The sequence below is a fragment of the Drosophila arizonae genome, chromosome 3 (assembly GCF_054131065.1).
Source record: "Drosophila arizonae isolate 15081-1271.41 chromosome 3, UAZ_ARI_1.0, whole genome shotgun sequence".
In the NCBI taxonomy this organism is placed as follows: Eukaryota; Metazoa; Arthropoda; class Insecta; order Diptera; family Drosophilidae; genus Drosophila; species Drosophila arizonae.
Window position 1 is genome coordinate 20,419,788 of NC_142923.1, and position 27,965 is coordinate 20,447,752.

The 27,965-nt window shown below is 35.2% G+C and overlaps 5 protein-coding genes across 12 annotated transcripts in view; 4 read left to right on the top strand and 1 right to left on the bottom strand.

Annotated features, from left to right (window-relative positions):
- The window catches only part of Ance-3 (angiotensin-converting enzyme Ance-3), a 66,794-nt gene that overhangs the window by 30,052 nt on the left and 8,777 nt on the right, over positions 1–27,965 (bottom strand). The window lies entirely within an intron of this gene.
- Vajk2 (cuticle protein vajk2) lies at positions 6,750–9,183 on the top strand. Its single transcript, XM_018003465.2, has 2 exons — positions 6,750–6,907; positions 7,947–9,183. Exons 1-2 carry the CDS (start codon positions 6,896–6,898, stop codon positions 8,820–8,822), a joined length of 888 nt encoding a protein of 295 aa, XP_017858954.1. The 5' UTR covers positions 6,750–6,895; the 3' UTR covers positions 8,823–9,183.
- Positions 11,814–12,564, top strand: LOC149269850 (uncharacterized). The gene is made up of 2 exons (XM_089463885.1): positions 11,814–12,165; positions 12,250–12,564. Exons 1-2 carry the CDS (start codon positions 11,968–11,970, stop codon positions 12,484–12,486), a joined length of 435 nt encoding a protein of 144 aa, XP_089320011.1. The 5' UTR covers positions 11,814–11,967; the 3' UTR covers positions 12,487–12,564.
- Positions 13,627–15,945, top strand: LOC149269851 (fibrillin-3-like). 2 transcript variants are annotated; one of them, XM_089463884.1, is made up of 7 exons: positions 13,627–14,211; positions 14,269–14,346; positions 14,431–14,502; positions 14,568–14,669; positions 14,726–14,761; positions 14,811–15,030; positions 15,090–15,229. In XM_089463884.1, exons 2-6 carry the CDS (start codon positions 14,317–14,319, stop codon positions 14,955–14,957), a joined length of 387 nt encoding a protein of 128 aa, XP_089320010.1. In that variant the 5' UTR covers positions 13,627–14,211; positions 14,269–14,316; the 3' UTR covers positions 14,958–15,030; positions 15,090–15,229. The 2 variants fall into 2 exon arrangements, with proteins under 2 accessions (XP_089320010.1, XP_089320009.1); XM_089463883.1 differs by lacking the exons at positions 13,627–14,211; positions 14,269–14,346; positions 14,431–14,502 and adding an exon at positions 15,299–15,945 and having other exon boundaries at positions 14,606–14,669; positions 14,726–15,030; positions 15,090–15,236.
- Positions 24,312–27,593, top strand: Vajk1 (chitin-binding protein vajk1). 2 transcript variants are annotated; one of them, XM_018003462.2, is made up of 4 exons: positions 24,312–24,546; positions 25,156–25,632; positions 25,701–26,321; positions 26,441–27,593. In XM_018003462.2, exons 1-4 carry the CDS (start codon positions 24,535–24,537, stop codon positions 26,444–26,446), a joined length of 1,116 nt encoding a protein of 371 aa, XP_017858951.1. In that variant the 5' UTR covers positions 24,312–24,534; the 3' UTR covers positions 26,447–27,593. The 2 variants fall into 2 exon arrangements, with proteins under 2 accessions (XP_017858951.1, XP_017858950.1); XM_018003461.2 differs by having other exon boundaries at positions 25,701–27,593.

The window sequence follows — 27,965 nt, forward strand, 5'->3', positions numbered from 1 at the left end:
ATTTGTTCCGCTTCATATCTTCATTTACAATATCGAGTTTTGTTGAAATTTCCCAATTTCTAATTATTTGAAATAATTTATGTTCGCACTTTTTTATCTGTGTTTTATCAGTAATGGTGTATTCAGTACTATACTTAAATTTGGCATTCGAATACGATGCAAATGACAAGTTTATTTGCGAGCACTTTAAACCTGCCCCTAACAAATCTTTATTTAATATGTATATTTTGTATATAATTTTAATCTTTGTTTTTTACTTTTATTTGGCTAAAACTCGTTGGTAATTGAAGTGCCGAGAGTGTTACTGTTGGGCGGGTGGGCGTGTCAGCCAGTTCTTGAATGCATCAGCGCAGCAGCAGTCAACTGCAAATTCTCTCGACTCTATGCAGAGCCATTGGGCCAGCGGTTCCGTGTGGCTCGCTGAGCGTAGGCGAGCCTGGCATTGTGTCTCGTCGAGTTGCGCGATTCAAGGTCTCAGTTAGTGCCGTGCCCCTTAAAGCCAAAATGTCAAATGGACAGCGAACATACAACAAAAATTGGCCACTTTTAGCTGCCATTTGCGTGGCTTTGTCTTTTATTTATTTTCCCAGAATTTCAGTGCGATAAGTGGTGCCGGCCCTAAGGCCAAGCGCGGGTGTTGAGGTCACAGCATAAAATCATTAAAAAATAAAGCGTTATAATAACGGTTTTAACGACAAACAAACAGACTAAACAATTGCTCTAACAGTGACATAAAATGCAGCCCAAAAATGAAATTAACAATTTTTACTCTCGTGACCTTTTCGCGCAATTATCAAAAAATGATAATAATAAAAAAAAAAAAAAATTAAACGAACTAGGTAACTGCAGTAGTTAAGAGCAAAATTGTAATTGTTGTTGTTTCTGTTATTGTTGTTGCTTTGATGTAAACAACTGTTGTTTTATATATATATGTATATATATATATATATTTTTTTTTTTTTGTAAACGTGCACAGTTCGAAATGTGTCCAAATTAAATGTCGAAGGTTTTGCACGAATGTCTCGCTCTCGCTCTCGCTCTTTCTCTCACTCTGTCTTTCTCTCTGGTGCAGTCGGAATTGACAAATACTATCCGTACCTACCTCAACTAACCTCGACACAATCTCAATTCCAGCTCAGGCACGAAATGTGCTTAGCTGCCACAAAAACAAAAAAAAAAAGAAATCTTGGCCAGTCCAGCAGAAGCCCAACAATTTAGGCCAAATTGTATTGGACTTCAATTTTTGTCTTTTTTATTGTTTTTCTTTTTTTTTCATAAATTTTTACTGATCTTTTTGAACAGATTTGCGAAGTAACCCTGGCACAACCCACAATTATGCTCGACACTCAACACAATTTTATTCTATAATATAAAAAAGTATATGTTTTTAGCTTGTATTATGTTTAATTAAGCCTAATTTATGGCCTATCATATATATAAATATTATAATTAAATTCTTGTTCTCCCAGAAAGAATAAAAAATAAATGCCTCGAAGCTAGTTAGCAGCAATTAGTTGGCTAACATGAACAGTAAAAGCCAAGCTTAGCTTGAAAGTTAAATTAATCACTCTTTGAGCATAATTCCACGTCTGTGCATCAAAACATGTTCGGAATTTGAGCCAAATCGATTGCAAAGTTCAAAACATGCGACAAAAATGCAACTAAGTGAGGCAAAACGAAAAAAAAAAATCAAAAAACAAAATGAAAAAATCGCTGCAGATTGACAAATGCGAAGCATCTTGAAAGTGGAGCACATGCACAGATTATACACCTGTTGCATACACATACGGAAAGATAAAAAATTGCCCGATTCATCGATTAAATGGCAAATGACAAATCTTTAGCCAGAGCCAATAAATCGATGCTGTCCAAATTAACGCCATACTTTTTAGTCCTCTTAAGCATTCGAGCTTTGCATTTGAAATAAATCGTATACCTATATAAGTATATATATGTACATATATAATACTTGACATTAAATTTATTTTGTTTTAAGTAACAATAATACTCTAAAATATTTAAGGCAAACAATATTTATTGTACATTCTCATGGTTGTTTATTTATCAAGTCAAGTTTAATATAAAAAAAAAATAACAATAAATAAAAAAACAAAAAAAAACAAGTATAAAGGCTCCAGTCGAGACTACTCGACTAGGAGATACCCTGAACCCTCTAAGCTGATATTCTAATCATTCTGCACTTCTTTTATGCACACATACATACATACACATGCGTCCACACGCACGCATAAGCCTGCGCTCTGTTAACTGTGCAGTAAGCAGCGACTGCGCTTGGGCTGCGCTGCAGTGTGAGCAATAATTTGAGAATTTATCGGTTGAATAATTTCTTTTGTAGACATAAGATCCTAATGAAACTTTCAGAGTGTAATCATATGGTAAACATGTGTGTACATTCCAAAGCACAAGTCTCTAGTACTTGAAATGCGTTTTTTACAAATTGGGGGAGAAGGGGGCGTGGTACCCAAAATCTGTAAACTACAAAATCTTTGTATCGATTACCTTTATATACAACGCAAATTTGAAGACTCCATTTTTAAAAATGTTCAAATTAGGCTAAAAAAAACAAAATCAATTTTTCGATTATTCTCGATAAAAAAGTTATCGGACGAATTATCGAAAAAATGAAGCAAACTCGTACTGCGTATGGTACTGACGAGTATGCATGCCAAATTTCAGCTCTCTAGCTCTTATAACTTCTGAGATCGACGCACTCATACGGACGGACGGACGGACGGACGGACGGACAGACGGACAGGGCTATATCGACTCAGCTCGTCGCACTGATCAAGAATATATATACTTTGTGGGGTCTGCCACGCCTCCTTCTGCCCGTTACATACTTTTTCACAAAACCATTATACCCTGATTTCCCATTTTCAATGGGTTCAGGGTATAAAAATAGAAACAAAATAAAAATTAATTTATTTGTATATTAGTGGAATGTAGTAGAATGAAGTACATAATACAATTTTAGTAACGAAATATAAATATTTAAATATTAACATTGAAAACATAATATGGTAAATAAAGAACATTATTCATGTTTTGAATGAATATGGTATAAATAAATAAGTTTAAAATTAAAAATATGCAATAATAAAAAAAAATTTTATGATTCAAAACTGAAAAATTTTAATTTACTTTTTAATTTAATATTATACAAAATATTATATTAAAACTTCCCCAAAAAATCTTTAACAAATAATTTTTCAAATTGGTCGCTTATAGTATACATGCTTAATTTGTTTTTTAACAATGCCCATTTTAAATTGCCTTTGACTACACAATGCCCCACAAGAAGTTCTACACTTCTTTGTCAGTTTAAAATTTATTGCCCCAGACAAAACGTGTTTTATTTTTTTTTTAAATATACTCTGAATTCATTGAAAACGGGACATTAAGGTATAATGTTTTTGCCCAAATGATTTGACATTTTAAATATATATTCTTTTGTTCATTCAGGATAAGCTTATAACGATACTCAGTAAAGATAAGCGTATATTCAATTCATTTGTGAATAAAACTAGTTTCTTCACCAACGATAAATTTTAGACTTGATTTGTTATATGTAAAGCAGATGTAAGCTTAAAACTTAACTTAAACCTTTAACTTAAAAACATATTTCAAACTAATATCTATGAAATATATACATATATATAAAAATATAAGCATTTTGTATTCATTTAAGTACGCATTTCCATTTCCAATTTAATTTATGTCTTATTGCTCTCAAATTTCAGACATAAATATTGCAAGTTTTTGATTGGTTAGCATTTAAAAAGAAGATGCAAAAGATCTCTATCGTGCTATATAATCAAATCGCCAACTCATCTGTCCAATATCTAAAACTTATATGAAACATCAAATGCTATTTAAAGAAACGCCGACAGAAAAAAAAAAAAAAAAAACAAATATCAATAATAAATAAAAAAGGGAATTAATAAATAAAAAGCAGAAAAAAAACAATATATAGAAAACGATTTTTTTTTAAATCTTAAATTTGTTTGGCTTTAGAACTGGTTCACCTTAACGCCGCCGCCGGGCATTAATTATAAACAGACGACTATTTTATTTTGTTTTTGTTTAAATCTTAACAACAAGCTGAATCTATAATGTGAATCAAACTTTGATTAGCTAATGGCCCGCTGATATTTTATGCAAATGCCTTGCTCTGCATTTAGACATAGTCTGACTACATAGATGATTCGATCTGTTTTGCATAATCGGATAGACGTCATCAGAATCCACACATATTTTTTTTGTTCAACTAACTATGTATGTGTGTGTTTTAGTAAATGAAAGAAGAAGAACAACAACAAGTTCGTCTTCTTAATTTGATTGTGAATCTTTTGTCTTCAGTGCTCGTTGCATTTGTTATGCAATTGCTTAATTTATTGCTTTATTTTCTTTTGCATCAATATGGGCGGAGTACGTAAGATGAATTCTTTAGTTTAATTATTGGCAAATTAAATTTAAAAAAAAATATTTTCGAGCTGATTTTTTTTTTTAAAGATATTTGCATAATTTTTTGGGGTATTTTTTTTTTTTTTATTTTTTTATTGTAAATTAAATTTTTCAAAAACTAGAATGTTGTCTTTACATTTTTTATGACGTTTGTGTTTTGTTTTGTTTATTTATTTTTTTTTTTTTTTTTACGTGTATTTTTTGGCACGTGTATGATATGAAAGATGAAATTGAAAACAAGAAGCTGTGAGTGACGTAGCAGCATCCGCCGCCACAGTGAACGCACATAAACTTGAACTTGAATTTAATGTTGGGCCTTAACCGCTATGTTTCTTCCCTTCACTTTGAATCTTATTTAAGTTTATTATTGTTTTTGTGCTGCTGTTTCTTATTTTTTTCTTTTGATGGCTTTCAATTGTTGTTTTTGGGGTCATCGGCGCGCTGCAGAGTTCTTTATATAACGATACCGAACAAAGGCCGCATTTGAGATCTGTACGATAATGTAGTTCAAATTCAGTCTAATGATAATGTTAACAATAATACTGATGACAGCCCACGACCTTCGCCTTCAAACTGCATATTATAGCTGACCACAATCTGATCTAACTATATATCTACATATATATATATATTAAGTCGTAAATCTAATGCTTGTATTCTCTCTTTGAGTCGAATCTCATTGTTCACACGTTCCATTTACATGGCCATTGGACGATTCGACTCGTACTACCCATTCAGTTGGCTATATCTGCATATATATATATAGATATCTTTACAAGTTCTCTGTATTTCCTATGCACATTAAAATGTCAAATTGTACACACACACAAACACAAACACACTGTAAGCGTTCAATCTTTGCACCCACAGTACGAATTTACTTGGCCCGAAAATCATTCGAGATCAAAAGTTCAGTCACGAACCCAACCGAACCGAGCCCAACTTAGAAGAACTTGCAGACCAAGTGGCGCATGTTTTTTTACTGTTGCTTTTTTTTTTTACCGACAACAACAAGAATTACACAAGAAAATTGTGGAAAATGCAACTGAATTTGCTTAGTACAAGAAAATGTGTGCCTAATGTTGATTTTGCCTTTTGGGCAGCAGCCGCAACTGCAGTCAAAGGTTTCGTCTATCTTGATTCGAGCGGGCGGATTTCTCGTTTCTTCATTAATTTTTCGACTAAATAATTATGCTGTATCTATAATGAACCTACATAAAACAAAAAAAATCAAAGTCAAAGCATTGCTAATATGCTACAAATAATCATTTTTAGACAGTTGAGATTAAAGAGCTAAAACCAAAACATTAATACAATTCTGTGGTAAAAGGAAACGGAAATGAAATCGGCGAAGTGATTTCTGATATTTTAGTTTTTTCCAACGAGAAAAAAAAAACACCTAAATATAATACTTCCTCAATGTATTTGATGTTTTGCATTTCGTAGAACACATTTAGTTTTTGATCAATTTACTTTTTTCGTTATTATATATTTATTTCTTATTATTTTTATATTTATTTAACTTTGGGAATAACTGTAAAGGAATTTGAAAATAATAATATTCAAACAAATATTTGTTATATAAATAAGTTCAGTTTGTTTTTAAAGCTTATTATTATTTTATTTAATTTCATTAGATAAATTATACATATTTTAGATATTTCCTTTAATATTATGAATATCTCTTAGTTATCAAATACATTTCATACAGATTTTCCACTCAATTGCATCAAAGTGACATTTATTCGAACAGAAGAGTTCAGTTTTCAAAAAACTTGCATTTTGATATTTTTGGAAATAAATGAAGTAGTTATTTGTCATTTAAATTTCTTCCTTAAAGGCTGAATGTTTTTTTTTTTTTTTTTTCGAAACACTTATACACTTTGGAACCTTTTTTACTATGCAGTGCCCCCAGTTGTCCACTAAGTACCGAGTGCCATTAGCTGTGTTGCCGTGCCGTCAACAGCTCTAGACGCCACACCGATAGGCACGCACACACGCGCACTGCGGCTCACACGCATTACACGTACGTACACGTACAGTGTCCGTGTGAGCTGAAAGCTTTTTTGGCATGCAGCACAGCCTTTCCTTACGCACAGAGAGCGGAGACAAGAGAGAGAGAGAGCGTGAGAGCATAGATAACTTACAGAGAGCGAGCGAGGAAAAGAGCGAGCTTTTTGAGCTGTCGCCACCCGCTGCTGCCGCTGCTGCTGTTGTCGACGTCGATCTTTGGCGCAGCCACCGGGCCAGAGCATCCAGCCGTAGCCGTGGTTCGCCTGATCGGCATATAAAAGCTCGCAATGTCTTAGCAAAATTATTCAGTTAACAGTTGCGGGTTGGTTGAGACATACAAGCCCCGGCAAGAGTTAAGTTAAGTGTCGCCAGTCTAGAAGTTAAAACAAAGTGCAAAATGAAATCCATGGTATGTTGTGTTCAAGCGTACTATAATATACAAATTAAATGTCAAGCCAACTAAACCATCTAAGAAACGTTTCAAGTTATAAAATCACCAAGTGTTCGCATTATATTCATCATAAATATCTTATATCTAGTTATCACTACGCAATACAATGGAAATAAATATATAACTTTATATATAATTATTATTTTGTGCTACGAAAATCTCAAAATATAATTGTGTTTCAAAATGTTAGAATCTTAACAGTTCTAGGAGCAAAATCAAATTTCAACTATCTTTTTAAAAGCTTACAAGCTTTACATATAGCTATTTCAGCTTTGCAAATTTTTTAGCCAGCAAAAAATTATAATAATAATATATATTTTACTATTCTTAGATTTTTTAACAAACTTCTAAAGAAAAAAATCACAAAAATTCAATATATTTTTTATAAATAACATTGCCAAAAAAAAAAAACAACATATTTTTCTGAAAAAAAAAATTAATATTGCTTTTAGTATGAGTAACGCAGTTACTAAACCTAATGAAAGTAATTTAAAATATTTTAAATAGTATATTTTTTAAATTTAACACATATGGCTAGCTCGTATTAAAATGAAATTGGCACATTTTATCTTAAAAATTAAAAAAAAAAAAATTCAAAGAACTTTTTATTGAATAATTAATTATTAAATATTTTATAATCAAATTAAAAATTTGGAGGCAGATTAAGTAGGAAACATATATATCTCAAGTCAAGTACAACAACACAATTATACATTTCATTCACTGCAAAGCCCATTTCACATAGTGATACAAAAACATCAAGCATACGCCACTTGGCACGCACCGCGCAGGTTCTTTGCGCATTACGTATGCGCCGCGTGGCCGATGATTGGAGCTACCATTGAACTTGGCGCGCAGCCAAACTCATTTGGCAGATTGCATAATTGTCATATTTGAAATAATTGTTGGCGGAAGTGACGCAGCAGTCAAATTATATAATCGTTGTTGTAGCGATCGTATCGATTAACCCACTTTGGTTTCCTTTTTCATATTGCAGCTCATTTTTGGCCTGGTGGCTATGTGCGCGCTGTTGGCCAGCGCCGAGGAGGCCGAAAAGAAAGTAGAGGCTGCAGTTGCTGCTGAAGCGCCTGAGAAGAAGCAGGAGAAGCGCGGCATTGCCTATTCGGGCTATGGCTATGGTGGCTCAAGCTACGGTGTCTCCGGTCTGGGCGGTGGTGCGATTCTGGGCGGTGGTGCAATTTTAAGCAGCGGACCCGCTGCCGTTGTCCAGCAGCTGCCCACACAGGTGCGCACCAACACCGTTGTGCGTACCGTGCAGGTGCCTTATCAGGTGGAGCGTCGTGTGCCCTATCCCGTTGAGAAGACCGTCACCTATCCCGTCAAGGTGCCCGTGCCACAGCCCTACCCCGTCGAGAAGGTCGTCCAATACCCAGTGAAGGAGATCGTCAAGGTGCCCGTCCATGTGCCACAGCCCTACCCCGTCGAGAAGGTCGTCAAGGTGCCCGTCAAGATCCCCGTCGATCGCCCCTACACCGTCCATGTGCCCAAGCCATACCCCGTGCCCGTCGAGAAGCCAGTCCCCTACACCGTTGAGAAGCGCGTCATCCAGAAGGTGCCCGTCCATGTCGATCGCCCAGTGCCCTATGAGGTGAAAGTGCCCGTCAACGTGCACGTTGAGAGCCACGTGAAGCCCGCCATCACCGTCACCCACACCGTCACCAGAACCGAGGGCCAACCCATCGTCAGCGCACCAATTGCCTACGGTAGCGGCTCAGGCATTGGTATCTCCGGACCTGGCATTGCTGTCGGCTCCGGTCATGGTATCATCTCCACCGGACATGGCATCTCCGGATATGGCGTCACCGGACACGGTGTCGTCTCCGGACACGGCGGCTACCTCCACAAAAAGTAGATCAATTTTAATACTAACGAGGGCCACATCCGCTTCTGACATCGGGTAATAGGCGTATGGCAACCAACATCAAACAATACTTTATCATACGAAGAACAACCATAAGAAAAAGATAACCTAACTGGAACTATCCCAAAAAACGAAAAAAGAAACCCGCGACCCGCGACCCGCAACCCTCAAAGTACGACTTACACTTTAGTTTTAGTTTGTGATACCAACCGAAATTCTAGGAGGAAAGCAACAAACAGCGTGTTCAACGGGAAGATCATCAAATGCGGCAATTCGCTGAGTGTTTTCCTAAACGGAACACTCTGGAAACTTGCCAGCCCCTCCCTCCCCCTTCAATGGAAGGAGAAACAAACATCAAGTCGCATTCGGTTGTCCTGCTTGTCTCTATGTTAGTTGTGTCACCATCTTCCTCTTATGTACAGTTCTTTCTAGACAGAAAACTAAACAAAAACATCGAAAATTCAGTTGCCTCTACGACTTTATTTTACGTCAATTTCTATTCTATGAAATTTTTGTACATATTTAAATAATGTAAATAAAAAGAAAATTAAAACACATTCTCGTCTTTTCTTTTTTGTGACTTGTAATGAGTTCTTATTAGATTCAATTTTAATTGGGGCAAAATCAATTCATAAGCAGTCAATATTGAATAAATATTGAATAAATAAACATAAATAAAATACTGAAATAGCATTAGTTGAAAGTCAGATTAATATAACATAATAATATATATAATATTAGAGTCCAGTTGGGACTCCATTAGAGTCAAGTCAAGTATAAAAGTATATTAAGTATAGTAAGCTAGCTGAATAAATTAATACAAATATAAATATAAAAATAAATATATAAAAAATAAAATATATAATGTAAGTTCAAATATATACATATAATATGATTATTTTGATAAATATAAATATTTAACTACAACTTAAATACTTTAAATCTTACAAAATGTTTTGTGAAATTTCGATTTTTTCTATATTTTGAGTTTATTTCTACGTGTGTGCCCATTTTTGGCAAATGCATTTTTTCAACACAACATAGTAAAATTATAAATTGTTAATGTAAAAATAAAAGCTTTCAAGAGCGCCAAGAGCTTAGAGCTTCTGAGAAACTCCGAAAAGCTTTTATTTATGTTACAACTGTACGCCAGACAAAGCTGAACTGAGACTCAAACTTTACGTAAAGTTTCTACGTGTGAAACGGTAAAAGTATGCTAAAGCTTTAATATATACCACATATATATGATGATCAGTATTAAGACCCAAAGCCCCTAAATATGCAACCCATAAACATATACAATACCATAATAAGTTGTACACAAAGAAATAAGAATGTTAGAATGTCTATTGGTATTTATCTGGGGCCAGTATCTTGCCTGAAACCATCGTCCCGTCTAAAACTGAGAATCTGATATGAGTTGAAGTTCTGATTTGAGGTAACAGGATGATAAAAAGTAGAAACTGCATTATTAGAAGGGATAGTAGCACCGCATGTCCAACCATGTGCCCATCTCTGCTTGGCCTGTAATAGTTCCCATTTCTCCTTAAATATGTTTGATTGCAAGTGATTGTTGAGCATCACGGAGTAACGTTTCCACTTCAGAATGTGGAAGCTTAAAGTAATATTATTATTTAGTCTGGTGACCCAGGCGGTGCTTTAAACTACAAAGGACGACTTAGGGACTTCAACCGAATCTAGTTCGTGCACAGTGCACAACATAGTGAGCTATACAATAACGGAGGAGACACCTATGGAGGAGTACGGCAGCTTTGCAGAGCACTTCATAAGACTAAGCATTAAAGGTTCAAAGCTCGAAGTCTTAAGCACAGATAGTGAACTATTCGAGTCTTCTGATGTTAGACCTCGACATACGTCGAGGACTACGATGGAACCTGCCAAGCAGATTCGGCCACATCAGTGATTTACACAACAAGTTCTATTGAAAGTTCAACCGACAGCACTGAAAATGCCCCAATGAGCAAGAGTTCGACCGACTTGTTTATCTACTCAATTGGACTTACACTGATCTTAGCAGCTATTGTACTGCTTATATATTGCGTCTTCTCATACCGAAAGATAACGGCTTTGCGAGAAAAACAATAAGCAGCTGGCAATGAACTTATCGACCGCGAAACTTCTTATACAATTAAAGATATGAGCTAAATATTATGTAATATGAGTGAAAGAAATTTTGTCATTATATTTTTTATAGGTTTGTAGAGATCGAGAATGTAGGCCAGAAATATATATAATATAAAATAAATAAAAACTTATGCTATATATATAATGAATATAATATATACAAATATAGTTACAGATTAATATGTACCATATTAGGCAGTATTATATCGTTTATATGAACAGAAGTGGCTCATGAGTCAGTTCCTTTTACATACAAGATATGGGGTGTGGAATATCAAATGTTATATATTAAAAAAAAAATAAATAAATAAACAAGTGTAAGTAAGTGGGACCGGCTGTATTATACTCGCCAGTGAGCGAGCCATATAATTTATAATTTTATACGCAAATTAGATTTAACGCTTTAAATTGATTAACTGTAAAGTTGCTTAGTTATGTGCGCCCCTAAAGAGTCTTTTATATATTTATTATATCATATGACATTTTTGTGGAACAAATAGTGTTCAAAGTATATTGGGATTTATACACATTAAATTATCATTCCAAAAATATAGATTACATTATTATATTATGAGTATTCAATAAATCTGCTGCGTAATTTATTATTTATCTTATTTATCCATTTGCTAAATTGTTTTCTAGCTGCTCTATCTGCAAGACTGTTCATGATATATTTTAGGGTAAGCTATTTACATTTTTAGCGAATCTCTATAAATATAAATTTCAAGTTCAAAGTGTCTAAAATTAATAGCATCGTAAATACTCTTTAATACTTCCCGATTTTCCACACTTAAACAGTTTAAGAGCCGAAAGAATATATGAGTTCAAGATTCAGATTTCAAATGTTTAGCTGAAATCGCTAGGGTTCTGCCAGCATTCCGTTAAACAAATATACTCTTCTTGATTCGTGAACGAATAAAAGATTTGGGCACAGCTGCTCGCTGAACTTCAAACAATGTATTAGTTTAGATTTATACGCTCTGAATTAATCATGTGCAAAATTTGGGCACTTCTACTTGCCATGCTGAGTGCTTACGCACATCTGGCAACTTCCACAGAAGATCCCCATTTGTGCATCAAAAATGTCGAAGTGCAGTACACAGTAACGGAACGCGTTAACCTGGACAACTATGGCGAGTTTGCCAACATTCTGAAGAGCCTAAATGTGCTAGGCGAAATACGCACGGTTGTAAGTACATATATAATGGAGATATACTTATATATATATAAGAATAAATATATAATATATTGATATATCTTCACATATAACCAGGAAAAAGTCAAATTGGAGCCACGCGAAGTCTGCTGCGATGGCTACGAGCCTTCTGCTATACCCGGAGAGGGCTGCCAACCTGTGCCTACAACCACTGAAGACCCCGAACAGTGCTCCACAGCAGCATCAATAGAAGACAAGCCAATTGTGCCAATGGCCAGGTCGATGAGCTCAAAACTAATTCGCAGCTGTGACTTTTTTACATTTATTCTCATGGCATTTCTGTTGGATTATTAGATATAATTGATATTCTTACAAATAATAAAACAACAAAAATTCTATGCTTATTAAAAAATAAAAGTTGTCTCAAAACTATCCGAGGTTGACTCTCTCAGCTGTTGACCATTGCTGCTGAGCGTGGCAATTATCGACAGCCACCGTTAGAGTTCAAGCTTTTAAGCCCGCATGCGAGTGAGATTACTGCACGGCAAGAACTATAAATTCGACAGCTCAGAGTGCTGAAGAGAACAGTTTGGATTTGATTCCGAGAGTACGGATCTTGTGTGTGAGAGAGATGACTGCAAGGCGGGCATGACAGTAGCGAGAGTGTTTATCAGCAGAGCTGTCTGAACAGCTGAGAGTTGAGTTGAAGAGAACAATTGGAGTACAATAGCCCAGTTCATATGTACGTGTGCATATAATAGGAGTTTTTCAGTAGAAGAGCTAAAATCACCCATTGATCTGCTCTTCAAATAAACTATAAGAATATATCATAGCCTATGGATTATATTTCACAAATGAAATTATAAATCACTACTAAAAGAATGATTAGCCTTATGACTAAGTATGATAGTATAATGACAAGCGAGAGCAAGCACAACTAAAACTATGTGAGTTAAACACATATACAATTATATATATTTTACAATTTATATTAATGTGCAATATTTATAACTATAACGATAATTGGAAATAGCGAGGACCCATCGTTTTTTATTCGTAGAAATTCCATTATACAAATCTCACAAAAAATTCCAAATAAACGGGTTGATTATATTTTTTCAACGTTACACAAGCTACCCAAAATTATTAACGATGCCGGATTTACTCTGTTCTTAAATAGGCACTCCCCACTAATGTTTTACTTGGTTCAAACTTATATATATATTATTGTCTTACTTATTCGATAAAAGTTTTTTTGCGGAACGCAGCACGCTTATCGCCATACATTGAGGAATTTGAGACTTCGTCTTACTTATTATTTCTATGGAAAAAATTTTAATCATTTTTGTTTATAATTTGGCATACAAAATAAATAAAAACAATAAAAAACGTGTTTCACTAAAATTACAAGTTATAAAAATAATGTACAATTATTTGTTTTTAAAAATAATATCAAAGTTTTACTTCCGCTATGCTCTTTCAATGATAAGCGTTTCAGGGAACTTATGTTAAATAAATGAATAAAAGTTTGCATTTGTGACCAATTTGCGTTTAATTAGTTGCGTTTTGTAAGCGCGGCTAGACGTTTGGGATCGTACTGAAGTCGAAATCCTTAGGGCTCTGACCATGGGCAGGACACAGAATCTATTATTATTGCTGTTTTGGATAATCCTTAAAGCTAACTGTAGTCCAATGGACTACAACAATACCTGTTTAATTCCCAGCATCACTATTGATATGCTGATTGACTAAGGAACTTTGAGTATATCCAGAGGTAACTCGCGTCAAAATTTTCATTGAAATTAATTCTACGTAACAGTGAAGGCATATTTAATCTAAATACTTTACGCATTGTGCTATATAGCTTATTTCTTATTTCACATCATTTTGTCACCACATGATGAATTTTTGCTCCTAATGGAGTTTCGGTAATTAATAAAAATGATAATAATTACTATAATATAATAGTAATTATTTTCCCATTGATAAAAGCGAATTACGACAACGCAATTGCAACGAGTTTGCTGCGAGGGCTACAAAAGGCAAACGACAAACGGACCTTGCCTCCCCCAATCCGAAGTAAGTAACATCATCGATCGTGTTCTTCAATATGTTGCCCTTAACTTATCTACTTAGGTAACTGATGGTGTTTCAAGCGTACATAGTACTGAAAAGCCTTCCATAATGAACAACGACCTATCTGCTAAATCTGAAGTAAGTAAATAAAATAAATTTCGCAAATCTATTTTATGCCACAAAATATTCCAAGTACTAAGCCTTTTTTTTCCATAACAAAAGGAAATTGAATGCCCACTTAAGAATTCCGATTCATCTGCAGAAAATAGCGCAAAAGACGAGCCACAAGAATACGTAAGTAAACTAAAGTATGAGTAAATTATAAAAGCTGATCTAAAAACGTTCCTTAAATTCGATAGGCCAACGAAATTGTTGACACGGATGAGCCTGAAATTAAAAAGTCGCTGACGCTAGATGATTTAATGAAAATGTACAAAGACTTAAATCTGACCACTGAGTTCGTAAGTATGGTAATATTTATTTACAATATTAACTTATTATATATTCCACATGCTAGGACTTCAATTTTTTGGCGGAGGACAATGAAAATACCGTAAGTAATCTAAGTAATCTAAGATGCTTCAATAACTATATTCCAACAGACTGAACATACTGATTCGCTCAAGCCTACGCCCTTGGTTGTCACAGCAGCGCCCGTAAGTATGGAAGTGAATCAAATGTCAACAAAATTACCCAAGGCAACAAATCTGGAACAAATCTGCAACAAATCTGGAAGTCTCAACGCCTAAGGATCCCAAGAATGTGGAAAGGGAAACTGAACTTTTGGAAAACTTGCATCCTACACTTCCAACCAATTGCTTAGTAAGTAAATACAAATTTACATAAGGAATTAAGTATTATAAGTCTCTTCTAATCCAAAGGACACAAAGATCGAAGAAGCCGAGTCAGCTACAGATTCCAATTTGTGTTCAAGGGAGGTGGAATATGAAAGCACATTGTCACCTGATTGGATGAAGATCAAAGATGCATTTGATAGTTTTAATCTCACATTTCCCATGGATCTGTTCGTAAGTAAATGAACAAGTATATTGCTAAGCATTTCAAGATTCTTCATATCAAATTTCAATAGTCGAAAAAAATCGAGACCTTTTGCTGCCCTGGCTACGCCAAGAACGATGGGGAAAAGCTCTGCAAGCCCGTGTGTGAGCCCGATTGTGATGCGAACAGTCATTGCCAAGCACCAAATAAATGTGTTTGTCGCAAGGGCTTCGTTCAGAGATCAGGATGCTCGGAGCAGAACAAACCAGAGCACAGTACCTGCATTTATCCTCACATGTGGGAATGCGATTTGGGCTACGTCAAACTGCCCAAGGCCAAAGCAGAAAAGGGATTTGATTGCATGCCACACTGCGTGCGCAGCTGCTCCATCTATGGCAAATGCGTGGCGCCCAATGGCAGTGATTGTCTGCCCGGTTATGAAACCATTTCAATTGGTTACGATGCAGATAATAACATGACGCTTACCAGCTGCAGTCCACGTCTCAAAAATGACAATAATTAAAGCCCAAAATTTTTTTAAAATAGTTTCTTAAAAAATGTCATCAAATTGTATAATCTGTCTAAGTATACGTTCTTTTTTCACCTTTTTTAAATCAAACAAGGAAATTGCATAATTCAATTTGTAAAACAAAAGACAAATTTATAAAAAAAAATAATAATAACAAAAAATAATTGCGTAAAAAATTAAAAATTATTTCATCTTTGGAAAAATCGATGATGGGAATTTAATTTATAAAAGTAAAAAATAATAATAATTTTTTGTATAAACAATCTCACAAACTTATTTCACTACAATTGTGTAATCGATCATAATAAATTACGTTAAATATTCTCAAATTATAGCATATTTTTGACTTAAAAAAGTAATTAAAAATGAATACAACTCGAGTAAGTATTCCAAATTTCAAGTCTTTAGCACTTTAAATTTCGATCAGATATGTAATTTCCTGATTTGCCACTGGATTGGACAGACGGACGGACATCAAAAAGTCTACCCCATACTCACTCAATACACTCATTCCACTTAAATGAGTAAAAAAACAAATACAAGCAAAAAGAAAAACTGGCCTACCTTCTTACGCACACGATCACGTAGCTTTCGGACACATAATCCGGCGCCACTTCAGTCATGCGAAAAGCATGAAGATTATGCAAGCTTTAGTGCAGTTATGAGCATTGACTTTAAATACCGCTCAACGCCCAAATGTAGCATAATTAATTGTAATGACAAATTGGATACGCCAAAAAATAAAAAAATAAAATTTAAAAAAAAAAAATCGAGCAAAAAAATAATTCAAGTTCGTTGCCTAAGTCTTTCGTTTCGTTGGACAGAACCTGTTGGCTCTGTTGACCAACGCACAGCATTGATCTTGTGCTAGGCCAGCGGGAATTGAACTCCGTTGCAAATGTATATGAATGTTTTTTGTGTGTGTGTGCGTGCCTGTGTGTGGCATGTGGCAACGGAGAATGGCACGACCCAAAAAAAAAAAAAAAGCCAGAAAACAACAAAAACAACGAAAGCCAAAGCTAAAGCAAAGTGAATGCAACAAACTGAGACGCGCAGCCGCAATCAATTAGCGCTATGCGATGACGTCGACGTTGACGCCAGCGTCGCTGCTGGCGTCGTGCTGCCACAGCGGGCTATTGCGTCATGGCGCCAACCAGACCGTCTACTAACGGTAATTGACTTGCAATTTCTTTTGCGGCAACTTTTCGGTTGCAAAGAAATTTGCCAAAATACAAACGTGTTGCAATAGCTGCCTGTGCTCCAGACAGAGACGACATGCCTCAAAATAAAAGCCAGCTGTAATTTATCAACATTTATCAACGGTGCTTTTCTTGCAAATTGTTAAATGCAGTTTGGCCAATAGAAATTAGACATACAAGCCTATGAGAGTACAATTACGCATATATGACTTGCTAGTTAGTATAATTTGTATAAATCTATTAAAATAATAATTATTATGATAAAAGCAAATTGTTTCAATTGTTCTTCCTTTATAAAATATCAAATTAAATAAATTTATTGGTGTCTCTTTCTAGTCTTCGCTTTTTTTTATATGTTTATTTATTTTAATTTTATATTTTTTATTTATTTTTATTATTTTTATTATTATTATTATCCATTTATTATATTATAAAACGTGTTGTTTTAACATTTTTTACTTTACGTTTACGTTCATGTTGTTTTTAGCTTCTTCTTTTGTTGTATCAGCGTATCTCAACTTTAACTCATATATTGATATTTATTTTTATGTCTTGCTACACAACATTTTATATGTTTTTTCTCATTTCGTGCTGTCCACAGAGCACATTACATATTTTGCGTCATTTGCCCACTTCATTGATTTTAATTATAGACACTCGTTAGCAGTATTTCTTCTTAATATTTCATTCCGTCGGCCTGTTTATTTTTTACTTTTTCCTATTTCGAGCTCTCTGCCAATTTTAATGCATTTATAATGTATTACAATTTTTCATTTCTTTTTTGGTCGACGTGAAGGAAGTGTATATTGTGTTTTTTTTTTTTGACATAGGAAAAGCCATAAATTTGCTGCACGTCTATTGCTGTATAATTAGCTATATTTATGTCCAAACGCTTTGTAAATAATGGGACAGTTAACACACATTCTGAGTGAAGTGGAGGGAAGTGAAGTGGAGTAGTGGAGTGTTGTGTTGTTTGGCAATTTTTCTTTAGTTTTTCATGTCTTCTATTTAAAATCGTTGAAAATGATTTATTTGTTGCAGCGAACTGAGCAATTGCTTAATTATTTTATGTTTTATTTGCGCCTTTGTTAATTTACCAACATTTTAGTGCTGCCTAATTACAGTGCGCTCTATATATTTGTATTGTTGTGTTTAGCTACCGTGGGTTGCTTGAAAAGTTGGAAGCTCAGAGATATGAAGAAATATTGGGCGAATATAAATATAATATAATATAAATATATTTTACAAAAGCCATGATTATTAAATTATTTGGTATTATTTATAATTTTTATTAATTTTTTAATTTTTTATAATTATATTACATACGTTTCTATTCATTTTCTTTTATTTTATTTTTTATTTATATTTTTTTTTTTTAATATACATTTTATAAAATTTTCATTTCATTTACTCCTAAAATATATTTACGTTTTGTACATAAGCTAAACCTGTGATTGTTAACATGTCTCAAGGGGGATAATAGAGCAAAAAGATGCTCTGGTGCTTCCTAATGAATAAAGATTTAAAAAAAAGTACTCCGTAATTTCCTTGTTGGCTTCTCTTGCACTATATGAGTCTAAATTCACATTAGTCTGTTTAATGCAGATTCAACTTAGTTTTCAACTGACTCTCTTGTTGCTACAACCCCAAAATCAAATTTATGTACGCCTCAGTGCGGCCAAAAGCAGCAGCAAAAAAAAAGAGAAATACAACTCCGAAACAAAGGCTACAAAATGTACAACTAGACTCGACTGCATAGCACAATATTTATACAATTTACGCAATTTACACTCGTAGAAACAACAACAAGAGCAGCTACAGCAATGCCTACTATTTGATTGCCAACTGTGTGGCTGTTTGTTGTAATTATGAGCTTAAAATCGCCCCCAATAAGACCGAAATGACTATAAAATAATTAGAGATCTGCAAATGAACAGAAACATAAACAAAGCCGAAATGAGGACAAGCGCGATCACAATCGGAGTTTTTCTTCTAATTTACAGTATTATTTTGCATGCAAATCACATCACAGGAGTAAGTCAATGGGTCAAGAAAAACCCGGAAAACTTCAGACCAGACCGCCGTATCTATTACACACCGAACAGCTGCACCAGCTCCGGAGGCGGAATTACTTATTATGTTAATAAATTGTTTTTCTCTTTTTTTGTTAACTTTTGATTTCTTGTTGCTTTTTTTGACTGGTTTTTCTGGCTCGCGAAAGATTTGCATAGATTTGCAGTTGCGCTCTGTGGGCCAGTGGCCGTTGGCCATTTCCTTATTTAACAGTGGCAAAGCCTGAAGAGACAATCAATTGACCAAAGCCACAGCTTGATTAAGTGCAAGCACCTGTTCAACTGCCACGCCTCCATGCAAGCGACTCAATTGGGCACAGCATTCAACGGTGCGTGACAATTTTGCCAAGCTAACCGCATAATCCGAGATGCTCACAAACAAAAACCAACAAAACAAGCAAACGAAAACATCAACAAAACAAAATTTAGTTTGAAAGACGCGCCACACCACAAGAGTTCAAATGCTTTTGCCATTGACCTCTTTTCTGGCCGCTACGTGTCGAGCGAGGGAGGCGGAGAGTGCGGCTGTCTTGGCAGCTGCAGCTAACAATTCAATTGCCATGATGATTATCACTTTCAAATCAAATCAACGAGCGGGCTTTTACTTGCCTCAATGTCATGAAAGGGAAACCGATTGAAAGGGCCGAGACTGCAGTTAACTTGCTGCAAACCCATTTGGCCTAACAGGTTTCTCTCGGCTCACTAATTGCGAGGCAAGCAGTTAAGTACAAGGCATTACAATTAAACGCCAAATCAGATTGAGCAAATGGTAATACTTGGTGCAGCTCTATTTACAAATGTTGATGATCTTAAAATAATATTATTATAAAATTTCACAATTGATTTACTTGATTTTACAACTCAATATACTTATGTTATATAGGAACAAATTGGCATGTCTATAATAAAAGTAATATTAATAACATATAAGCAATAATATTTTATATGTGTTATAAATTGTCATCTATTTTTATAGCTTCTAGATTGCTGAATATTTCCACCTTGAATGGAGGAACAACAAACATAAATCTATGCTAGCAGTTTTTTAAAAATATTTGTGGTTATATTTAATATTAAAACAAAAATATATAGATCTTTCTAGAAAAATTATAGGTATAGACCTATGAGTAAAATTTATATTCGCTGTTCGAAAGGATGAACATCAAAATTCGTTGGAGTTGAAACAATCCTATGAATATGTCATGACTGAACCCATTCACAATGGGATATCAACGAAGAAGCATATCTGATCGCCTATAAAAACATATAAATATACTTAAATGTTTATTATTATATCTATATATTTTGCTAACTATGTATATACAAATATAGATGAATAAATATCCCTCTATCATGACTATCAAAATAAATCGTATAGCTTTTTATCTATTTAAAGGTATTTTGTCTTCTTTTTGTGCAGACTATTTATTTTTATGCATTTCATGATTATGCGGCATATGTAAAAGTGGTCTCGATTTTTCCCATTACTTGCCAAAAATTAAAAATAAAAGCTGCCAAACACACAATGCATACCAAGTCAAGACGCAGTCACAGTTACTTGGGCACTCTGCCAGACAGTTAACTTGGCTAACTAACCGCAACAACTGAACTGAACGCCGAACGACCTTGACCAGAAACGCAATGAACCCTCAACGCGTCGCGTCGGGCGACCATTACAAAAAAAAGAGGAAGAGGATCAAACAAAAGAAAAAAAGAAAACTAAAAACATGGGAACTACCAAAAAAAATAAACTGGAACCGTTACAGCTTAAAGAAATGAGTATTGTTCATGTCACATAAAATGTCATAACTGTCAGGTTTGCGACTCGGGCTCAGCCTCGTGCGAGAGATGAGCTGCCTGCAATTGGTACGATATGGAAATGGAATGTCAAATGGCGACCAAACACTTGCCAAAAGACAATTAATTGTTACACAAATCAGCGTTGAAAATAAATTGGAAAATGCTAATGTGATTTGTGAAGATGCCGACAATAAATATAAAAAACACCTATATGTATATATATATATATATATATGATTAATCGACACCTGTCTCGCATTTGAGTCTATTGTTGACAATAAAGATATATAAACTAAACGAATCGGCATACAAGCATTCGTAATAATTTATGTAAAGCCGCCTATAAAGGCGTAAGTGCATAAAGATATAAGACAAGGTCAGGTCGCGTGACGCTTTCAAATCTGACAAAGATCAAAAATAATATTTGTGAAAATAAAAGATGTATCGATATAGATAAATTTATATATGTAGTATATACATACAGATATATATATCTACTTATGTGTAATACATATATGTGTATATGTATTTATATCTAAAGCTTGTAATTAATTCAAGGAAGCGTGTGTAATTGTAATGTTGGAATTAAGACAATGACGCTTATAAGCACTCGCTGCTGTCTATCAATAGGCAGACAAACAAACACTTGGCGCCCCCATGCGAGCCTATGACATAAGATGCGGCACGTCTAACGGCAGCCTCCAATTGCTCTCTCACCGACTGACTCTTTCTCTATCTCTCTCTTTCTTTCTTTCTTTCACTCTCAACATCGCTCACCTAATGTGCCTCTCTCTCTCTGCCTCTCCTACTCTCTCTCTTTAGTTGCGACTTGTTGCAGGCATATCGAACTACAATATGTGGTCAAGACATGCAAGCAATGCGACTGAAACTAAATCGAAAGTTGCATGCAACAAGCAGCCATATGCATATGTTTGCATGACGAGCAGATACCCTGCAAGCCAAAGACTAGAAACAGCAGAGATTAGTTAAATAAACTTTTGGTTATATATTACATACGATTCTTATACAGCATACCAAAATAATAAACAAAACATTAATTTTACATTTATAAGAGGCTTTTATCGATAACATATATAATGTAAATTTCTTTAAAATATTTTACAACTAGATTGATATTATAGATTTTGTGCCACAACAAAAATTAAATATCTGATAACAGTTCAATATATAATTTTCGTATACAATCAGAAATATAAAAATTTACCTCACTCTCAGCTTTTTTACTCTCCCACCAACACAAAATATACACCCCATACGACAACATTTTAATGGGTATCTGAGCCGATCCTCTCGTAACAGCTGTGCCACTCGCACGGCGCGCCTCTCTCTCCGCTTCTCAGACATGCCGCACAGCACAGCACGGCATGTGAGACCCATTGACATAATAACGAGGAAGGTAGCCAAAGTAAGACTTTAAACTCTGTCGGCGACACACAACTGGGGCGTCAATTACAGCGACCCACAATCTGAAATTGAAACGAGTTGCGCATGTGTTGGCCCAAACATGTTGTCAGTGGGTTAGGTTATGGTTGCTGACCACACACTCATACATTCGCATATGTGACACAACAGAAACACACTCAAATGACCGAGTGACACACTCTTCCACTCTCGCTCTCGCTCTCACTCTCGCTCTCGGTCTCGCTCTCATTTAGGTGGGCAAACGCTTTCTCATAATTTTTGGCCAGCTGGTCAAGTGAAGGTGGCTTGCAAATGCGAAAGTAAAAGGATTGCAACATTAAACACAATTGAAATTGCAATTGAAATTGAATTTGGAGTTCGATTTCGATTTTGGGCCCAGATGACAGATGACAGGCTGCATTCGTGATGCATCAGTAGCTTGGGCGCGCCAAAAAAAATAAATAAAAAAAATAAAAAAGAACTGATAGAGTTGAGCTCGACACAAACTACAGTGAAGCCCCAAAATATATTAAAGCACACATATATATTTCTCCATTGGATATCATTTTACGCTGATTTCGATTTCTTTTGATATATTTCAAGTTATTTCTAACTCTATTGGAATACCTTCCATACATAAGCTCCTGATGTAAATTTTTTTATTCAACAAAGCCCGCTTTATTGATATTTAAAAAGACTTTCGTTGTTTTATTACTATTAAAGCTCCTGTTAAAAAAGAAAATTAATAAAGAAACAAAAACATAAGCGATAACAAATACATATATACATATTGCAGATTTTCAACTCCTGCTAGCTATACACATGTAACTCTACTTTGATGCTTCGGACTTCATAATGCTAAAAAGTATTCTTAGTTATGTTTAATATATATGATAAATATACAAAAATACTTGTTGAATTAATATTTGCCCTTGCTTGCATTTTGTTAATTTTCGATTAGAAAATGTGATATACAATATATCACAGATTTTCATCTCTTGCTGACGAAAAATATTCATAAAGTATCTCTAGATATATTCACATTCAAAAAACCCTTTGCTTTTTCATCTTTTCCAATGCATGAATTTTATTAACTTGTCCTCGGGCATTATATGATCTAATTTATGCAGAGATCTTAGACAAATATAATAGCTATCTATATATGCATATATAGTATGCAATACTTCAAAGCTAAATTCATTATGCAAATATATTCAAGAGATAATACATAGAATTATAATTCATATAGGAAAAGTAGGTCAGAAGAAAGACAATTCTCTAATGACTGACAGCAAAATTAATTTCTATAATTTTAAAGACAAATTATCTATATGCAATCTACATTTTTAGAGCACTAAAATCCACTTTCCATTTCTAATAAAAAAAAACTTTTAACAATTCTAACTTAACAATATTATTATATATTTTTAGTTTAATTATCATAACATTTTCTGCTATTTTTGTAGTTTCCTCGCATTGCGGGTCTTATTCAATTGGCCACAAATAAATGTGAGTTTTTATTGTTGTAAACGACTTGAGAAACTACCAAAGCAGCAGCAACAACAACAACAACAGCAACAGCAAGTAGCAGCTGTCGGTAGTCGAATTAAACAGCAAAATGGCACGCATCCATAGAGCTAACTGTGCCCGCGTCCACCTCCTCTACCACCTCCTGCTTCTCCTTCCCCTTTAAACCAGCCTCTCTCACCTTGCCGCCAAGTCTCTGATTGCAACTGCTGCATTTCAGCGCCGCTTGCCACTTGGCTGCTTCGAGTTCGCGCCTCCGAAAAAAGCAAAACACAACAAAAAATACAAAAATAAAAAATAAAGAGAAAAAAATAAACCAAACAAGCAACTCAACTCGACTCTAGCCGAACGAACCATTCACCATTCGCTGCATGTGTTTTGGGGCGATTGCGATTATGATTATGCTATAGTATATAGTATTATTGTTGCGGTTGCTGCTGCTGTTGTTGTTGCTGCTGTTGCTAGACTTCGGGCTTACAGTGTTCGTCGTCGTTGTCTTCGTTTCATTCATTCGGTTTGCCTTTTTGACTGTTAGTTAGAGTATAAAAGTTCGGGCTGGCACTGCAGTGGGCATCATTAAACCGTTAACCATCGAACAGTGTGGAGTGGTACGGAACGTGTAACAGAGTTTGGTGCATAGAGAGAATCCTTCCATAATATTCCACAAATAATTAACGAAATCTTAATCGCAATACGATTTCAATCGTTCGGGCACAGTTCGGTTCACAGTTCGACGGATAAGCAATAATCCTCGACAAGGATATTTAACGTCAACATCATGAAGTTGATGGTAGGTACAAAAGGATCAGCGTGTGCAGTGTTGTGAAGTGTTTCAAAAAATTGGACCTACATATTTAATCAGCAAAAATCGAGAGAGTCTTAATCTTCTGTCTAAATTCGGCTACAGAATCTAGTTTTGAGTACAAAATATTCTTCAATTTTCAAATTAATGCAAGCCAAAAAATCTTTATATTTCTATTGTCATAAATAAAAAGGCATAAGACAAGGAAACGTATACTATTCATAATATTTACAGTTAAGAAAACTTAAACGCTTTTCCTTTCCATAATTTAAAAATCAGGAACTCTAAAATATATTCGCTACTAAAACTAACTAAAACTAAGGAAAAGTTTTAGAAATCTTTCAATTCAAGCAAAAATCTTTTTTACAAAATTCTGGATACTAAAACATTGGAATAAAAAAAAATTAATACACAAATGTACATTGCATGAAATATATTAGAAATCTTCTCAAAAAATATTACAACTTTCCAACAAGTCAACGAGCAGTTCAAGCTTCAGCTAAACACTTTCAACATGTAGACCTCGTTCAGTTCCTTTCAATTCTTAGCAGACCTTTCCTCATGTTCCCAACCCCTTTTATTTTCCCCTCACCATAGCGTACAGCGACATCGCTGGCTCTGGTGCTGCTCCTGGCCACCAGCTACGCCCAGGCTGGCGAGGAGAAGAGCGAGGCTGCCGAGAAAACAGCAGCTGAGCCGTCAGAGAAAAAGGCTGAGGAATCAGCAGCAGCCGCTGATGATACCACCAAATCGAAACGTGGCCTGCATCATTATGAGGATTACCATCATCATCATGTGCCGCACTTCCCGGTGCATGAGGAGAAGACTCTCACCGTGATCAAGAAGGTGCCAGCGCCATATCCCGTCGAAAAGATTGTCCATGTGCCAGTGGAGAAGCACGTTCATGTGCCCGTCAAAGTCAAGGTGCCCAAGCCATATCCCGTTATCAAGCACGTGCCCTATGAGGTTAAGGAGATCGTGAAGGTGCCCTACGAAGTGCCAGCGCCATATCCCGTCGAAAAGAAGATACCCTACCCCGTCCATGTGCCCTACGATCGTCCAGTGCCCGTCAAGGTATTGCAGTTGGCTGCTAACTAGACTTTTAGAGATAGTCTAAAGACCGTTCTATAACTCCCCTCTAGGTACATGTGCCCGCACCCTACCCCGTTGAGAAGAAGGTTCATGTGCCAGTCAAGGTACATGTGCCCGCTCCCTACCCCGTCGAAAAGATCGTCCACTACAAGGTAGAGAAGCACGTGCCTGTCGAGAAGCCGTACCCCGTCGAAAAGGTCGTCCACTACCCAGTCAAGGTGCCCGTTGAGAAGCCCGTGCCCCACTATGTGGACAAGCCAGTGCCCCACTATGTGGACAAACCAGTGCCAGTGCCCGTGATCAAGAAGGTGCCAGTGCCCGTCCATGTGCCCTATGATCGTCCCGTGCCCGTTCATGTTGAGAAGCCAGTGCCCTATGAGGTGAAAGTACATGTGCCCGCACCCTACCCAGTGATCAAGGAAGTGCCCGTTAAGGTTGAGAAACACGTTCCGTACCCCGTCAAGGTGCCCGTGGAGAAGCCCGTTCATGTTCACATTGAGAAGCATGTGCCCGAGTACCATGAGAAGCACGTCAGCTACAAGGAGCCCGAGTTTGTGCACAAGCACATCGAGGAGGATCATCATTATCATCATCAGGAACAGCATCATGAGCCCATCCATCATTCATCATATTCGGCACCCATTGAGGAGCATCATCATGAAGAGCATGAGGTGCAGCATGATTTTAATGACTATCATGATTTTCATTCATATCACGGTTACTAAAATTGGTGAAATGAACATTTTTCTCTTTTCTCTCTCTCTCTCTCTCTTTTTCACTCTCTTTGCAGCATTGAGAATATCGGTTATGAACGGTAACGGTTATGAGAATGGATATATAGCTAAACTGAACAAAAAAAAAAAAAGAAAAACTAAACTAAAAACATTCACAAACATTCAGTAACAATCCAAAACAAAGTTCTTCCATATCATATACCCAAATGCCCAACATTCCAATTCCACAATTGCTATATAGAACGTGATAACGATAGAGATTCTTTGCAACCCTAAAATTTACAATGTGAACAAAATGTGACACGAAACGAACTTACTTAGATATTATGAACGAACCTTAGCTTAAGCCATAAAAACAAAAGGAAAACCCAAGAAACGTTGACGAAACTATCCCGTGAGATCTGTTATGAGAAATTTTGAAGACGATTAGACTTAGACTATAAGAAACAAAACAAAAAGATACAACACATTTGGGCTCGCCCCCAAACACATCCACTCAGAACAACGACTAAGAGAAAGTTAATGAAACTAGACCCTAAAACAACAACCACAACAACACATACACCACATATAACAACCTCTCATCAGGATCGTATATATATTGGATGTGTTGTTGGACTTGGCTGTCACTCTCTCTCTCACTCGATCGCGAATGATATAACTGGGTACAACATCTGACGATGTGGTTGCTGCTGCTGTTTTTGTCCTCCAGCTGCGGCTACTCCTCCTTCTGCTCTGGTCCATCCGAACTGTGCACCCGGTTCTGTTCGACTCGATATGATATTTGAGATCTGATAAGCGTGTGATAAGACTTCTGTTATAGTGTTTAAGTGTTTACTCTAGCTATGCATATTAATATACTCGTATATATATAATATCTATATATAAAGGATAGTTAAGGCAGGCAGGCAGCCGTGCAGTCGCCTAATTAAGTCAGTTTGTAAACGAACGTATTGTATTATTTTTATAATATTTTTTGCTATATAGTTTTTAATGCAACCTAAACAACCACTATCTATAGTTTTGCTAAATGTAAAAAGCTGTCGAAACCGATTTATAAAAAGTACTTAATTTACCAAATACTATTTTTTGTCTCTGTAAAAACAAATACACAACCGACCATCAACAACAACAAAAAATCAATGAAGCTGATGAATATGTTAACAATAAAAAACGAGAAGAATCAAGTGATCAAAACTAAAACAAAAACGTTGTTTTCTTTCATATTAAAAAATTAAAAAAAAAAATAAATAAATAAATAAATAAAATAAACCATGGCAAAAAAAAAATTTTTTTAAATATAAAACCATCAATAAAAAAAAATATTAAAAATTAATATATATAAAAAATTAAAACCAAAACATACAAAATTTAAAATAGAAATTGAATAAGATTTAACAAATAAAAACATATATAACAAACCAAATTAATAACCAAGTTAAGAATTAAGAATTTTTTTTTTTAATCAAAAGAATAAGTATATATAAGATCAAATGTACAAATGATTAAAAATTGAAAGAAAACGCAAAAATATTAAACAATAATATGCATCTAATAACAATATTAATATAAATTATAAAA

What these genes read in the sequence shown, in the direction of transcription:
- Vajk1 (XM_018003461.2), top strand. An exon ending in ATCGTCCAGTGCCCGTCAAG is followed by an intron (nt 25,633 to 25,700) that starts GTATTGCAGTTG and finishes ACTCCCCTCTAG; the next exon opens with GTACATGTGCCCGCACCCTA.
- LOC149269851 (XM_089463883.1), top strand. Translation starts at nt 15,180, where the DNA reads ATGAAGATCAAAGATGCATTTGATAGTTTTAATCTCACATTTCCCATG. An exon ending in CATTTCCCATGGATCTGTTC is followed by an intron (nt 15,237 to 15,298) that starts GTAAGTAAATGA and finishes AAATTTCAATAG; the next exon opens with TCGAAAAAAATCGAGACCTT.
- LOC149269850 (XM_089463885.1), top strand. Translation starts at nt 11,968, where the DNA reads ATGTGCAAAATTTGGGCACTTCTACTTGCCATGCTGAGTGCTTACGCA. An exon ending in TAGGCGAAATACGCACGGTT is followed by an intron (nt 12,166 to 12,249) that starts GTAAGTACATAT and finishes ACATATAACCAG; the next exon opens with GAAAAAGTCAAATTGGAGCC.